General features: G+C 40.7%; 1 protein-coding gene across 10 annotated transcripts in view; it reads right to left on the minus strand.

Annotated features, from left to right (window-relative positions):
- Positions 1 to 15,966, minus strand: part of Zir (dedicator of cytokinesis) — a 661,124-nt gene that overhangs the window by 403,141 nt on the left and 242,017 nt on the right. For all 10 annotated transcript variants that reach the window (XR_012967574.1, XR_012967573.1, XR_012967577.1 and 7 more), the window contains one exon: positions 9,173 to 9,267. Coding sequence is in view for 2 of the 10 variants with exons in the window: in XM_076207846.1 (XP_076063961.1) it covers positions 9,173 to 9,267 (95 nt within the window). In the remaining 8 variants the exon portion in view is untranslated. The remainder of the gene's footprint in view (positions 1 to 9,172; positions 9,268 to 15,966) is intronic.

Genomic DNA, 15,966 nt, shown 5'->3' on the forward strand with positions numbered 1-15,966 from the left:
CATCATCGTCAAATAAAACCAAGTTGCAGAAGGCGCTTAGGTGTCACATCTTAGAGGAACAGAATGAAAATACTGAACTGGTTGTTAGTGCAATGGGTGGAGAGAATATGGAACCTTGCAAAGCTGTATTGAATGGTAGTTTCCACGTTTTGCCAAATCTTGATGTCTATATTGAAGAAGCTAATGTTCGTTTGATTCCACACACGCTTGATGCTGTCAAATCTGGATCAAAGAGGGTTGTGCTCCTCTCGAATGACACTAATGTTGTAGTTCTGGGGCTGTATTACTGGAAAATTTTCAAAGAACATGGGTTGATTGAATTCTGGATATGCGTTGGTGTAGGGAATACAACAAGGTATCTTCCTCTCCACACAGTGGCAGAGAGGTTGGGGGAGAATTTCTGTGATGTTATCATAGCCATGCACTTTTTAACTGGGTGTGATTCAACCAGTAAATTCGGCACAAAATCTGCTGTGTTGAAGGCAAATCCTGTGCAATACTTGAGTGATTTTGGCAAGGATTTGGAAGTAGATCTGGCGCTCACTGAACAGTATCTTGTGAAGGTATGCATTAAGTCAGAGACTAAGTCAATGGATGAACTCCGATATCACTTGTACCATCACAGTAAGACAACCATTTTGGACCTTCCTCGTACGAGCCGAGCATTGCATGGTCATATCATGAGGGCATTGTATGGTTCTTATCTTCAAATGCATTGTCTAGACCGAACCAAATTTGGTTACCCCAGAGAAGGTAACATGTTGGTGCCAGACAAGATGGTGGTTCTTCTGCCAGAGGATTTTCCGCACCCATGTAAATGCCAATCATGCGCCAGGAAGAGAAGCCCCTGTAGAAAATTGGGGTTGCAATGCTGTAAATACTGTAACTGTGTCATAAACAATGGCTGTAAGAACCCATTGTAGACATGTTAGAGGATTTGTATCTAGTTATCTGAACAAGGCCTGTGGATGAAACGAAACAGTAAAAAAAATATATATATATATATGTGTTTAAGTCAAAATTGGTATTTCAAAGTTATCTGAAATAGGATACAAAGCATGGAAAAAAATGAAAGTTCATTTTAACACTTTAATCATTGTTTGATTTGTCAATTTTGTCACTTATTGTTTCACTAGACTGACTTTATCATTTTCAGCATTTTTGGCCAAAATATTGATTTTTCCGAAGTTTGGTCAATTTTGAGTTAGCCACCAAGCGTTTAATTATTTCCATATTTTCTCCACTGTTGATTTAAAAACTTACCCATGACCTGAGGTAGAAATAAGAGAAAATTGAAGAATAAACTATCATTTTTTCCTAAACCATGGTATCATTTTGTGTTTGGAGGCCCAGATTTTAAGCAGGTGACGTTTTACGTCATAGTTTGACCTCTGGTGACCTCTGGTCTTGACCAATCACAATGGTTTACCCATCATTATAAAGCTGACACTTAGTGAATTCAAATGAGTGGTCATTCATTAAATTTCATTCAAAACTAACCGTTCCAGGTCAAATTGACTTTCCCCTACCCCAGATTTTGGTCATTATTCCGAAAGCCGACGCCCATCATAAATCCTCAAATATCGACCCTGCTGCCAGTCAGCTGAGCGTCCACCTTGATTTTTCAGATGTCTGAGGTGACCCTCTAACCAGATCAAGGGAGAAACTGAGTGGCACTCTTATGCATGCAAATGACCCCTGGCTCCAGGAGTAAAGCCCCCTTCACCCCATCCATCCACCTCATCCTAGGACGTCCCCTCATGTTCACTCCCTCCACATCTGACTTCCATACCTCTTTTACTAGTTTTTCTTCACTCATTCTTTCCATGTGTCCAAACCATCCTAATACTCTTTCATCAACCCTATCTCCCAACTCCCTTTCCACCCCTGTTCTCCTCCTCACCTCCTCATTTCTCACTCTATCCAGCCTAGTAACCCCCATCATACTTCTTAGACACCTCATCTCAAACACATTCAAACTCCTTCTCTCTTCCTCTCTTATGTTCCATGTTTCTGCCCCATACAGTGCTGTTGGCACAATCACTCCTTCATACAGTCTCCTCTTAGCATCCATTCCCAAATGTCTATTCCTCATTACATTCTTTAATCCACCAAGGCATTTACTCGCTTCTCTCAATCTACATTCTACCTCCACCTTCACTCCACCTTTTCCTGCCACATTTGCACCCAAGTATCTAAAACTATCCACTTCCTCCAGTCGCTCTCCCTTAACCACTTCAATACGGGACTTAAATCTCGCGGGCAGCAGCCAATGCCAGCCGTACGACGTAACGAAATAATATTCGCATCATAAAATATAGTCGCCGCTTATATCGATCGTTCTCTCTTTCACCCGCGAATTTTGAAAACCACAGAGAATGGGATTAAGGGCGCATTTGGGAGAATGTAAAAACACAGGGGCGACTACAATAAATATAATCAAGACGCCGATATGGCAGCGTCGCGAATCCACTTGCTCCTCATGACGCCTACGTGTGCGGCACCGTATGGAAGGGGTTAATGCTCACTTCCAGTCTACTGCCACTTTCACCCCTTGTACATCTCATCACCTTAATTTTACCCACATTTATCTTCAACATTCTTCTATCACACTCTCCCAAACTCTGTCACCAACTTCCTCGATCCCTCCTCCGATCTTGCCAAAAGCGCAGTGTCGTCCTCAAACAACAGCTGGCTCACCTCCACTTTTCTCCATTTTCTTCACCACCCACTTTTTCTCCATTCTTCACGCAGGTGCAACTACAATAAATATAATCAAGATGCCGACATCGGCATCCTCGCGTACCCACTTGCTCCTCATGACGCCTATGTAGGCGTCACCGTATGGAAGGGGTTAAGAATAAACTTGATGCTGAAAGATACAAAGATGGGTCACCATGAGCAGAGCTTCCTTCCCATATAATACAACTAGGTAAATATCCATAATCATACTGCTCACTGCTCCAACAACAGACTGAAAGACAACACTCTAAAATATGCCAGACCTCCTGATTGACATCCATCCTTCTGAATCCTCTCTCCCCCCAAGAGGACAGAGTCCACCTGGCCAGGCTGTGGTACAGCCACCATCCAGCCTTTCTAAATTACCAGAGGTGGAAGGATGAATGCATTGCAGATATCTGTCCAGGATGTAACACTTCATCCCATAATAGTTAACACTTTATGGAAGACTGTGCTGTACACAATTACACATCCCAACAATAAAACATACTCTGAATGGAATTTATGGGTAAACCTCATTCCAACCATGGTGTTCCTCAGGGATATGGGACTGCTTGGCCAGACAGTCTAGGGAACATCATCATTATCATCTTTCCACTCAACACCCTGCCTACCACACTCTCAAATTCAAACTTATCTCTTCCTTTGTGGTGGGGGAAGAGAATGCTACCACCAAGTCTTTCCACTTGAGTCGTAAAAGGCGACAAAAAACAGGAAGAGGGATGGTATCAGTAGTCCTATTACCTGTAGCCCCAAAAGGGGACATTCCTAAACAAAAGAAGTAAAGGCATATGAGGGTCTGGGAGTTTTCCAACCAGTACCCTAAGGTTTGGGTCTTTTAATGTGCATGGATGTGGTACAGATGTGAGTAAAAGGGAAGAGATAGGCAGTATGTTTGTGAGAAGAAAGATGGATGTGCTGGCTTTGAGTGAAACTAAAATGAAACGAAAGGGCAACTGTGAGTTTGGGAGTGTAGTTGGGAGGTACTCAGGAGTGAAGAGGGGACGAGGGAGAGAAGGGGTGGCTATATTATTAAGTGAAAAGATAAGTAAGCAGGTAGTGGAGTGGAAGGAGGTTTCATCAAGGTTGATGTGGATGAAGGTGAAGCTGGGAAGGGAGATGTGGGTTTTTGTAAGTGTGTATGGGCCTGGTAGTGAGAAGAGTGTAGATGAAAGGGAGGCTTTTTAGGTAGATTAAAATGAGTGCATAGAGGGATTAGGGAGAAATGTCAATGTAGTTGTATTGGGAGACCTTAATGCTAGGGAAGGAAATGAACCAACAGATGGAGTGATTGGGAAGTATGGAGTTCCAGGTAAAAATTGTAGTGGAGAATTGATGGTGGAGATGTGTCTTGAAAGAGAGTTGATGATAGCAAATACATTGTTTAGGAAGAAAGTCATGCATAAGTACACATGGGAGAGGGTGGTGGATGGAAGGGTGGCAGATAGAGTGTTAATGGACTATATAGTGGTGACCAGGAATATGGTAGGAAGAGTTAAGGATGTACATGTTCTAAGGGGAGAGAGTGGGGGAATATCAGATCATTTCCTGGTGGAAGGTAAATTGAGAGTGGAGAATAGGTGGAGAAAGAGGAAAAGGGCAGAAGGTAGGGAGTACTTACAGTGAATTACTTAAATGAGAAAAAAAAGGAGAATAACTTTAAGAGGAAGCTGAAAGAGGAGTGGGAGGGAGTAAAGGATAGAGTAGAACTAGGAGTGGAGGAGGAATGGGATGGTTCAAGGAGGGAGTCATAAGGTGTGCAAAGAAGGTGAGTGGAACAAGGAGGGCGGGAGGAAATAAAAGGAAGAGTAGTGAGTGGTGGGATGAGGAAGCAAAGAAAGGTGTAGAAGGGAAGAAGCAGGCATTCATAGATTGGCTACAAATTAGGACTAGGGAATCATATGAGAGGTAAAGAGGAGGGAAGTTAAGCATAAGATAAAGGAAGCAAAGAGGAGAGCAGATGTGAAATGGGGTAAGAGTATGACAGAATATTTTGAAAGTAATAAAAAGATGTTTTGGAAGGAAATTAAAAGAGAAAGAGGAGGCGAATCAAGTAGAGAAGAAAAGGTAAAAGGTGCAGATGGAGAGATGATAATGGAAGAGAAGGCAGTGAGAGGAAGGTGGACAGAGTATTTTCAGGAGTTGCTAAATGTGAAGGAGGATAGGGAGGGAAAGGTACTTGCAGCGGGAAGTGCTAAGAAAATGAGAGTGATGAGTGAGGAAAATGGAGGAGAAATAGGAAAGGATGAAGTGAAAGCAGCTGTTAAGATGATGAGAGCAGGTAAGGCACCTGGGTTGGATGGATGCCATGCAGAATGTCTGAAGAAAGGAGGTACAGTTATGGTGGACTGGCTGGTGAGGTTATTTAATGTTTGTTTAAGGGTGGTTTGAAGTAAAGGTGGAACTTCGTCAAGGATGCGTTATGTCGCCCTGGCTGTTCAACTTATACATGGATGGGGTGGTGCGAGAGGTGAATGCTAGGGTAATGGGTCTGGGATTGGAGATGGTTAAAAAAAGTGGAGAAAAGTGGGAGGTGAGCCAGCTGTTGTTTGCGGACGACACTGCGCTTGTGGCAGGGTCAGAGGAGGGATTGAGGAAGCTGGTGGCAGAGTTTGGGAGAGTATGTGATAGAAGAAAGCTAAAGATAAATGTGGGTAAAAGTAAGGTGATGAGATGTACAAGGGGTGAAAGTGGCAGTAGACTGGAAGTGAACATTAAGGGAGAGCGACTGGAGGAAGTGGATAGTTTTAGATACTTGGGTGCAAATGTAGCAGGAAAAGGTGGAGTGAAGGTGGAGGTAGAATGTAGATTGAGAGAAGCGAGTAAATGCCTTAGTGGATTAAAGAGTGTAATGAGGAATAGACATTTGGGAATGGATGCGAAGAGGAGACTGTATGAAGGAGTGATTGTGCCAACAGCACTGTATGGGGCAGAAACGTGGAACATAAGAGAAGAAGAGAGAAGGAGTTTGAATGTGTTTGAGATGAGGTGTCTGAGAAGTATGGTGGGGGTTACTAGGCTGGATAGAGTGAGAAATGAGGAGGTGAGAAGGAGAACAGGGGTGAAAAAGGATTTGGGAGATAGGGTTGATGAAAGAATATTAGGATGGTTTGGACACATGGAAAGAATGAGTGAAGAAAGACTAGTAAAAGAGGTATGGAAGGCAGATGTGGAGGGAGTGAACATGAGGGGACGTCCTAGGATGAGGTGGATGGATGGGGTGAAGGGGGCTTTGGGGAAGAGGGGAATGTCTGTTGAGGAAGGAAGGGAGAGGATGGAAGACAGAGGTGAGTGGAGAATGGTTGTATATGGATGATGTTGTGATTGCATGAGGAGGAATGGGCGGGGGGGTGGGGGGTGGGCTAGTATGTGTGAGTAAATTTTGTCGCAGCCCGAAGGGATTTCTCCCTGTCCTCTCCTTATATACAAGGGGGGACGGAGAGGGGGGGTCGCCGATTAAATGAAGCGGCCTTGCTGTGGATGTGCTGTGTTTTGCGACACTGCTTCTGACCCAGGGTGGTGGGCAGGGTGCAGGGATGACCCGTCATCCAGGAGGTGCTCAGATGAGAGGGAGGGTGGGAGGGGTGTGGAGTGTATTTAGGGATGAAATGGGTGGGAGTGTTTTTATGCCTTTCCCTTTTTGGTTACCTCCCTTGGAAGGGGGAAAAAGCCTTGGTATATGTATGTATGTATGTTAAGAGAGGGTAGAGTGCCAGAGGACTGGAGGAGTGCCTGTATAGTTCCGCTTTGCAAGGGAAAAGGGGACAAGTGTGAATGTAGTAGTTTCAGAGGGATCAGCTTGTTGAGTGTAGTTGGGAAGGTTTATGGAAGGGTCTTGATTGAGAGGATTAGGAGAGTAACAGAGGGAGTAATTGGTGAGGAACAGTGTGGGTTTAGGACAGGTAGGGGTTGTGTAGATCAGATCTTTGTAGTAAGACAGATATGTGAGAATGCTATAGGAAAGGGGAAGGATGTTTTTTGGTCTTTTATGGATCTGGCAGGCTTTCGACATGGTAGACAGGAAGGCACTGTGGGAGGTACTGTACATATATGGGATAGGAGGAAAGCTGTTAAGAGCAGTCAAGAGTTTTTACGATAGTAGAGCTTGTGTTAGGATTATAAATGGAGAGAGTGAATGGTTTGAGGTGAAGGTGGGACTTCATCAGGGATGTGTTATGTCACCCTGGCTGTTCAATCTTTACCTGGATGTGGTGGTGCAAGAGGTGAATGCAAGGGTAGTGGGTCAGGGGTTGGAGATGATTAAAGAAAATGGAGAAAAATGGGAGGTGAGCCAGTTGTTGTTTGCTGATCATACTGCGCTTGTAGCAGGATCATAGGAGGAATTGAGGAAGTTAGTGACAGAGTTTGAGAAGGTGTGTGAAAGAAGGAAGCTGAAGATAAATGTGGGCAAAAGTAAGGTGATGAGATGTACAAGGGGAGAGAGTGACAGCAGGCTGGAAGTGAGCATTAAGGGTGAAAGACTGGAGGAAGTGGATAGTTTTAGATACTTGGGTGCGAATGTGGCAGGAAAGGGAGGAGTGGGGGTGGAGGTAGAATGTAGATTAAGAGAAGCAAGTAAATGCCTTGGTGGATTAAAAAGTGTAATGAGAAATAGACATCTGGGAATGGATGCTAAAAGGAGGTTATATGAAGGAGTGATTGTGCCAACAGCACTGTATGGAGCAGAAACATAGAACATAAAAGAGGAAGAGAGAAGGAGTTTGAATGTGTTTGAGATGAGGTGTCTGAGAAGTATGATAGGGGTTACTAGGCTAGAGTGAGAAATGAGGAGGTGAGGAGGAGAACAGGGGTGGAAAGGGAGCTGATAGATAGGGTTGATGAAAGAGTACTAGGATGGTTTGGACACATGGAAAGAATGAGTGAAGAAAGATTAGTAAAAGAAGTGTGGAAGGCAGAGGTGGAAGGAGTGAATATGAGGGGGCATCCTTGAATGAGATGGATGGATGGGATGAAAGGGGCATTACAAAAGAGAGGAATGTCTGTGGAGGAAGGACAGGGGAGGGCATACGATAGGGGTGACTGGAGAGGGGTTGTGTATAAATGATGCTTGATGCATGAGGGGGAGTGGGTGGGGGATGAGGGGTGAGGAAGTATGTATGAGAAAAAAATTGACACAGCCCGAAGGGATTTCTCCCTGTCTCCTCCTTTTCTGCATGGGGGACAGAGAGGGGGGTCGCCAATTTTATGAAGCGGCCTTGCTGTGGATGTGCTGTGTCTTGTGACACTGCTTCTGACCCAGGGCAGTGGACAGGATGCAGGGATGACCCATCATCCAGGAGGTGCCAAGATAAGAGTGAGGGACGAGGGTGCAGGGGAGTGGAATATATAGGAAATGGAATGGGTGGGAGTGGTTTCTATGCCTTTTTCTTTTTGGCTATCCCCTGTGTAGGGGGAAAAAAGCCTTTGGTATATGTATGTATGTTCAGTTTAGTTTTACTCAATGCTAACACCTCCACTTTTGTACTCAAGGCTTGTCTTTTAAGGTGCACATTTTTGCACACGCGCCATAATGTGCCTAAATTCGAAATGAGGAGCGCTAAAACAATGTGCACCTATGAGAAATTGAAGTTCAAATTTTGCACTCCTCAATGATGATGTACTAAACAACAAAGACAAGACAACTGCATAAAAAGGTGGAAACAATTTAATATCTCCCACTTACTATATGTATGTATGTACTTAATATTAAGGAGACAGGTAGGTCTCTTGTAATATCCACATGTTAAAGAAAAAAGACATATTTGTTTATTGTGTCATGATTCAATTCCAACAGTATGAAAAAAGTGCTTGCCTAGCAGTTACAAAGAAAATTTAGGCAAGTATTTTTTTGTTCGTCTGCATTTTTTTGAGGACAAGGACTGCTTACTACAACCATTGATCTTGTTTTTGCTCCCATTTGTTGCACTCCAATTGGAGTCTTCCTCCTAGATTCTTTTTTGCCTTGACTCTTTCCACAAGAAACTTACAAAGATGGGTATTCCCATACTATTAGACCACAATGAACACAAATAGTGATTCAAGTGATGATGATATGTCATATATAAGCCTGGAGGACTCTGATAGTGAATCTGATAGTTCTATGGCATAACTTTCAAAGGGTGAAAACTCACATCAATGGTGCTGCCTACTTATCCCTCTTTTTCTTTTTTGATGCTAAAGTGGCCTTCTCATAAGATTTTGTTAATATACAAGTGTACTTGTCCATGCCTACATAGGAAATTAATTCTTAAACTTTATTTTTGAAATATCTGATAAATGAAAAATATAATTCCCAGATAAACAGCATAAAAATTATTATTAACTTAGTTAATATTTTTTTCCAATTTTGGAACACTTTCTGCATAGATACACCATCCAAATCTTAAACGTCAAATTAGCAAACAATATAAAGCTTCAATCAGAATCCTACCTGTCCTCATGGAATTGGTTCGATCAAGACCTCGGGATAATATTCCTCCAACTTCAGCATCCACATCTACTCCCAAGTCTGGATTACTTGTGCTTCTGTAATTCATTGTCAAAATATAGATACTTCTTACATCAAATCCACATTCTCTCTCAAATGTAGGTTATTTGTGCTTCTATTAATCAGTCAAAATATAAATCCTTCCATAAACTATAAAGATTAAAGAAGAAATATCAAGCAAATGTATCCATGATTTGGCCAAATTTCCATTTGAAAAATGAAGAACATAAAAAATGTATGCATATAGTAATATCAACTATTGCCTCAAGTTTCACTGACTTCAAATCCTATCTATCTATATACCAAGGGTTTCTTCCCTCTTATAAGGGAGGTAGCCAAGTCAAAGGCACACATGCACCCACTCCTACCCATTCAACACCCATCCACCATCTTTTCCTCCTCCTCATCTTAGCTACTTGTGGATGAAAGGTCATCCCTGTTTCCTGCCCACTGCCTGAGTCCGAAGCAATGCAGCAAGACACAGCACATCCACAGTAAGACCACTTCACTTAATCAGCGACCCCTCCCTCTCTGTCCCAACATGCAGAAAACAGTGAGGACAAGGAGAAAGCTCTTCAGGCTGCATCAAAATATCATCCACCCACAACCATTCCCCACTACCATCACCCATCCCCAATCCCTTCCCTTGCTTGTTTAACTGATGGAGAAAAGGGCTTTTTTCCCCTTTAAAAGTGAGGTAGCTAAGTCAAAAGACATGCACCCACTCCCATCCACCACACTTTCCTCCTTCTCATCTTAGCTCCTTGTCTTCTACCCACTGCCCAGGGTCAGAAACAATCCAGCAAGACATGGTACATCCATAGCAAGGCTGCCTCACTTAATCAGAGACACTGCTCTTCATCCCCTAATGCAGAAAATATAGTACACGGAGAAATCCCTTCAGGCTGTGTCTAAATATCATTTACACAGAACCACTCCCTACACCCCCCCCACACTTCCCTTCCTTGCATCACAGTATCATCTATACACAGCCATTCCCCACTCACCCCATCTATTCCTTTCTTCGTTCCCTGTTCAACTGACATTCCTCTTTTGCTCAAGGCCCCTTTTACCCCGTCCTTCTCATCATCAGTTGTCCCCTCAAGTTCATTCCATCCCTTTCTGCCTTCCACACCTCTTTTACTAATCTTTCTTCACTCATTCTTCCCATCTGTCCAAACCATCCCAATATTCTTTCATCAGGCCTATCTGCCATCTCCTTTTCCACCCCCTCCCTTCTCCTCATGTCCTCATTTCTCACTCTAACCTTGTAACCCCTACCATATTTTTCAGATATTTCATTTCAACATATAAAATTCTCTCTGTCCCTCTTAAATTCCAAGTCTACATCCAATATGGACCAGAGCCACACATCATTTTGTATGTGTTAGAAAAAATCTCTACTCATAGAGAAATGATGCTACTTTGGAAAGAATTCTGCCACGTATTTACCTAATTGTATTATACGAGAAGGGGAGCTATGGTTGTGGTGTCCAGTATTTGTATCTCACAACATCTAGTTTGTTCTTAAATTGATGTATGGTGTTTGCACACACTATTGTTTCATCCAATTTGTTCCAGACATCCACCACTCTCTGTGGAAAGCTGTTTTTCTTCAGATCTCTTCTACAACTGTCCTTTTAGAGTTTCTTTTCATGTCCCCTGGTTTTTCTTCTATCCCAATTTAATAAGTCTTCTTTATCAAGGACTTCCATACTTTTCATAATTCTGTAAATAGCCAACATATCACCTCTTTCTCTTCTTTGTTCCAGGGTTGGTTGTTCCAGTTTAGACAATCTTTGCTCATATGTCGGTTTTGAAAGTGTTGGGGCTGTCTTTGTCATTGCTCTTTGGATTCTTTTTTATACTGGGTGTCCATAGTATCGCCACATACTCCAATCTTGGTCCTATCAGTATGATTAGTATTTTCTTTACCATTACCTCATCCAAGTAATTAAAAGCCACCTTTATTGATCTTAATAAATTGTAGGTTTCTTTATTTTGTTTATCTGCTTGCCTAGGGACATGTCTTTGGTGATGATTACTCCTGGGTCCTTTTCGGAACCAACTTTCTTTACTTCCTTTGTACTGATTTTATATTGTCCTGATATTCTTTTTTTTACTTTTTCCAAATTTCATTATACTACATTTCTTAATGTTGAAGTCCATTTCCCACTTCTGACTCCATTCCCAAACTTTGTCCAGATCTCTCTGTATAGATTCACAATCTTCTTCTGTACTTACTTTTAGTAGTTTTGCGTCATCTGCATAGAAGTTCATGTAACATTCTACGCCTTCATCCATGTCATTTACATATATAGCAAATATTATCAAAGCCAGTACTGAACCCTGTGGGACTCCACTTATAATTTCTTCCCAAGTAGAGTTTTTATCTTGTAATACTGCTTCTGACCCAGGGCGATGGACAGGATGCAAGGATGACCTGTCATCCAAGAGGTGCCAAGATGGGGGGGAGGGAGGAGGGTGGAGGGGAGTGGAATATATAGGAAATGGAATGGGTGGGAGGTGTTTCTATGCCTTTTTCTTTTTGGCTACCCCCCCCATGTAGGGGGAAAAAGCCTTTGGTATATATATCACTCATTTTTCTTCCATGCAAGAAATCTTCCATCCATTTCAATAGTTTTACTTGTATACCTCCTGTGGTTTCAAATTTTGTTAATAATTTTTTGTGTGGCACTTTACCAAACACCTTTAAGTCCTGGAAAGCACAGTTCTGCCCATCCGTCCCTTTCTTGTATTATATCTATTAACCTTAAATAGAAACAAATCAAATTTCTGGGACATGATCTTCCCTGTCTAAATCTGAATTGTCTCAGATTTAGTATATTGTTCTTCTCCAGATGTAGTCCATCTACTTTTGATAAGTTTCTCACAAATCTTGGCTATTGTACTTGTAAGGGAGACTGGTCTATAGTTTGTTAGGTTTTCCTTGTTTCCCCCTTTATATACTGGCATGATATTGGCATTTTCCCAGTCTTCCAGTACCTTCCCTTCTTTGAGTGAGCACTCTATTATCTTATATATTTTGTCCATTAGTTAATCTATACATTTTTTTAGTATCTAGTTTGCAATTCTGTCTGGGTTGTGTGATTTTCTGACATCAAGGTTCATTATTTGGTTCCTTATTTCTTTCTGTGTCACAATTATTTCTCTCATTGGGGGATCTTTCTCCCCTTCCTTTATTCCAATTGTGTATATTTTCTTTAGTGAATACAGATTTGAAATGTTTGTTCATAATTTCAGCCATTTCTATATCCTCTGTGTATTCCACATTCCCTTGACACAGTTTTACTGTTTTTTGTTTATTTTTTAGTTTACCATTCACATATCTATAGAACAATTAAGTTGATCTTTACATTTGTCTATTATGTCTTTTTCAGTTGTTTTTTTCCTCCCTGCATATTTTTACATATTCATTTCTTAGTTTGATATATATTTGCCACTTTTTTTTTTTTTTTTTTTTTTATATATATATCTTTTCCAAGCTTTGTCTCTTCTATCTTTTGCCTCACTACATTTCTTGTTGTACCAGCACTTAATATACACCTTTTCCTGTTTTTGTTTTGGTACATATTTGTCAACTCCTTCATTATAGATTTCTTTTAAAATTGTCCATTTCTCTTCCACCTGTGTTTCTTCATTAAAGAATTTTTCCCAACTAGCTTTTTGAAAGCTGTTTTGTTATACATCCATCTTCCTTTTCTTTGTTTCTTGTTTCTTCCAACAATTATTTCCTCTTTTAGTTCAAGCTCAAGTAGTATGTGGTCACTCTTACCAATTGGTGTCTTGTATTCAATTTTATCTACAATTTCAGGCTCTGATGTAAATACTAAATCTAGTCTCAATGGTTCTTCATTATTTCCCTCTATAGGAGAGATACAATGTAAATTACTGAACTGGATGGAGGTTTTTTTGCATGGAAGGAAAATGAGGGTAGTGCTCAGAGAAAAAAAAGAGTTCGACTTGGGAACAGGTGATTAGTGGAGTTCCACGGGGATTAGTATTGGCTCCGATAATGTTTGCTATTTATGTGAATGACATGGATGAAGATGTGGAATGTTACATGATCTTCTTTGCAGATGAAGTAAAATTGCTAAGGATAGTGAACACTGAAAAGAATGTTAATTGTTACAGAGATATCTGAACAAGGTTTGGAAATGGAATCTGAAGTGGGAAGTGGACTTCAACATCAAGAAATGTAGCATAATGGAATTTGTTAAAGTAAAAAAAGAATATCAGGACAATATAAAATTAGTACAAAGGAAGTCAAGAAAGTGGGATATAAAAAAGACTTGGGCATAATCATCATAAATGACATGTCTCCTGATAAACAGATAAACAAAATTGTCAGAGAATCCTACAACTTGCTAAGATCAATGAAGGTGGCTTTTACCTACTTGGACAAAGAAATGGTAAAGAAAATACTAGTAACACTGATAAGGCTTAGATGGGAGTATGCTGCGACACTATGGTCACCCAGTACCAAAAAGAATATAAAGAAAATTGAACGAATCCAGAGAACTACAAAGATGGCCCCAACAATTTCAAAACTGTCATATGAGGAGAGATTGTCAAAACTGAAATTACTAACTCTGGAACATAGAAGAGAAAGAGGAGACTTGCTAATGATCTACAGAATCATGAAAGGCATGGAAGTCCTTGATAGAGAAGACATACTAAATTGGGATAAAAGAATTACAAGGGAACATGAAAAGAAACTCAAAAAGGACAGTTATAGAAGAAACCTGAGGGGAGAGAGAGAGAGAGAGAGAGAGAGAGAGAAAATCCACACAGAGTGGTAGATGTCTGGAACTAACTGGACAAAACAATAGTGTGTGCAAAAGCTATACATGAATTTAAGAGCAAACTAGACACTGCGAGATACAAAGATGGGACGCTACAAACATAGCTCCCTTCCTCTAAGGTACAACTAGGTAAATACACACACACACACATAACATGAAAAGTGTAAAATTGAAGTAAAATGGAGGAAATTAAGGACAGGTCGCAAGATTCCCAAGATGCCAAACCATTATGGTCAAACATAAACAGATTCCCAGAGTTGGTTACCAGAACAAGAGTGAGGCAGAATATATATCCAGAATGTTTATCACCTGTTTGACAATGGAGAAGAAAGCAATTTTTATATATTTAAGAACAACAAATTTAGCTGTTGCAGTCTTGATATTGGGCCCCCCAAGTGTAGGAGACCAGTCTTACTATCTTGGAGGCAAAAATTATAAAAAGATTGAAACCTGATACAAAATATATGCAAAGAATATCCATCTACAAAGAATATCCATCTACAACTACAATCAAACTTCTTAATTCAACCCAATCCCTAACCCCATCAGCTAACATAGTAACATGTGAATGAAACATATGCTTCACTGTTGTAACTATAATGGAATAGATTATGGATTGCAGTGCCACCCTTAATCTTTGTACATCTCATTACTTTACATTTACCAATATTTACTTTCAACATTCTCCTATCACACACCCTTACAAATTCCATCACTTACTGCCTTAAACCTAACTCTGACACAGCCACAAGTGCAGTGTCATCAGCAAACAACTGGCTCACCTCCTACTTCCCTCCACTCTCATTAGTCATCTCCAATCCTATATCCATCACCCTTGCATGTACCTCTTGTAACTACCCTATTCATGTACATATTGAACAACCATGGTGATATTACACATCACTGGCAGAGACCCACTTTCACTTCAAATCCCCCACTCTCACCATTTCCGACCTTAGCACAAGCTCTACTACTCATGTAAAAGCTTCTGACAGCCCTTAATGACTTCCATTCTATCTCATACATCTGCAACACCTCCAAAGAGAACTTCCTGTCCACCCCGTCATAAGCCTTCTCTAGATCCATAAAAGCACAAAGACCTTATCTTTAGCCAAAACCTTCACATATCCTTACTACAATTTTTTTTATCTGTGCATCCTCTTTCATAAGCTCACACAGTTCTTCTCTGTCATCCTCATAATCATCTCAATTAAGCCCCTACCATATTGGAGTATTTACTACATGGTAACATTCAGCCAATACTTTATGGACTGTTTTGGGGGACACATGGACCAGAGCTACACATTATTCCTCTGTATAGAGTATAAATATCTCCACCCATAGAAGAATGATAGTACTTTTGTACTACAGCTGTCCTTGACCTTTGACCCCCAAGGCTCCCCAAAGGAATCTCTTGTATTTACCTAGTTGTATTTTGTATTTACCTTGTTGTATTATATGGGAAGGAAGCTATGCTCGTGGTGACCCATCTTTGTATCTTTCAGCATCAAGTTTTTTCTTTAAATCTTGAATAGTGCTTGCACACACTGTTTCTTTGTCCAATTTGTTCCAAGTATCTATCATTCTGTGTGGGGAGCTATTTTTTTTCAGATCTCTTCTGTAATGATTTTTTTTTTTTGTGTCCTCTTGTTTTTTCATTGTCCCATTTCAATAAGTCATTCTTATCTAAGAGTTCCATTCTCTTCATAATTCTATAGATAGTTAGTAAGTCTCCTCTTTCCCATCTTTGTTCCAGAGTTGTTAATTCTAATTTGGACAGTCTTTGTTCACATGTCATTTTGAAAAGAGTTGGTGCCAGCTTTGTTGTTGCTCTTTGTATTCTTTCTAACTTCTTTATATTCTTTTTGGTACTGGGTGTCCATAGTGTTGCTGCATCTGCATACTCGAGTT

This window comes from Oratosquilla oratoria, chromosome 24 (assembly GCF_046742065.1).
Source record: "Oratosquilla oratoria isolate Oo_2021 chromosome 24, ASM4674206v1, whole genome shotgun sequence".
In the NCBI taxonomy this organism is placed as follows: domain Eukaryota; kingdom Metazoa; phylum Arthropoda; class Malacostraca; order Stomatopoda; family Squillidae; genus Oratosquilla; species Oratosquilla oratoria.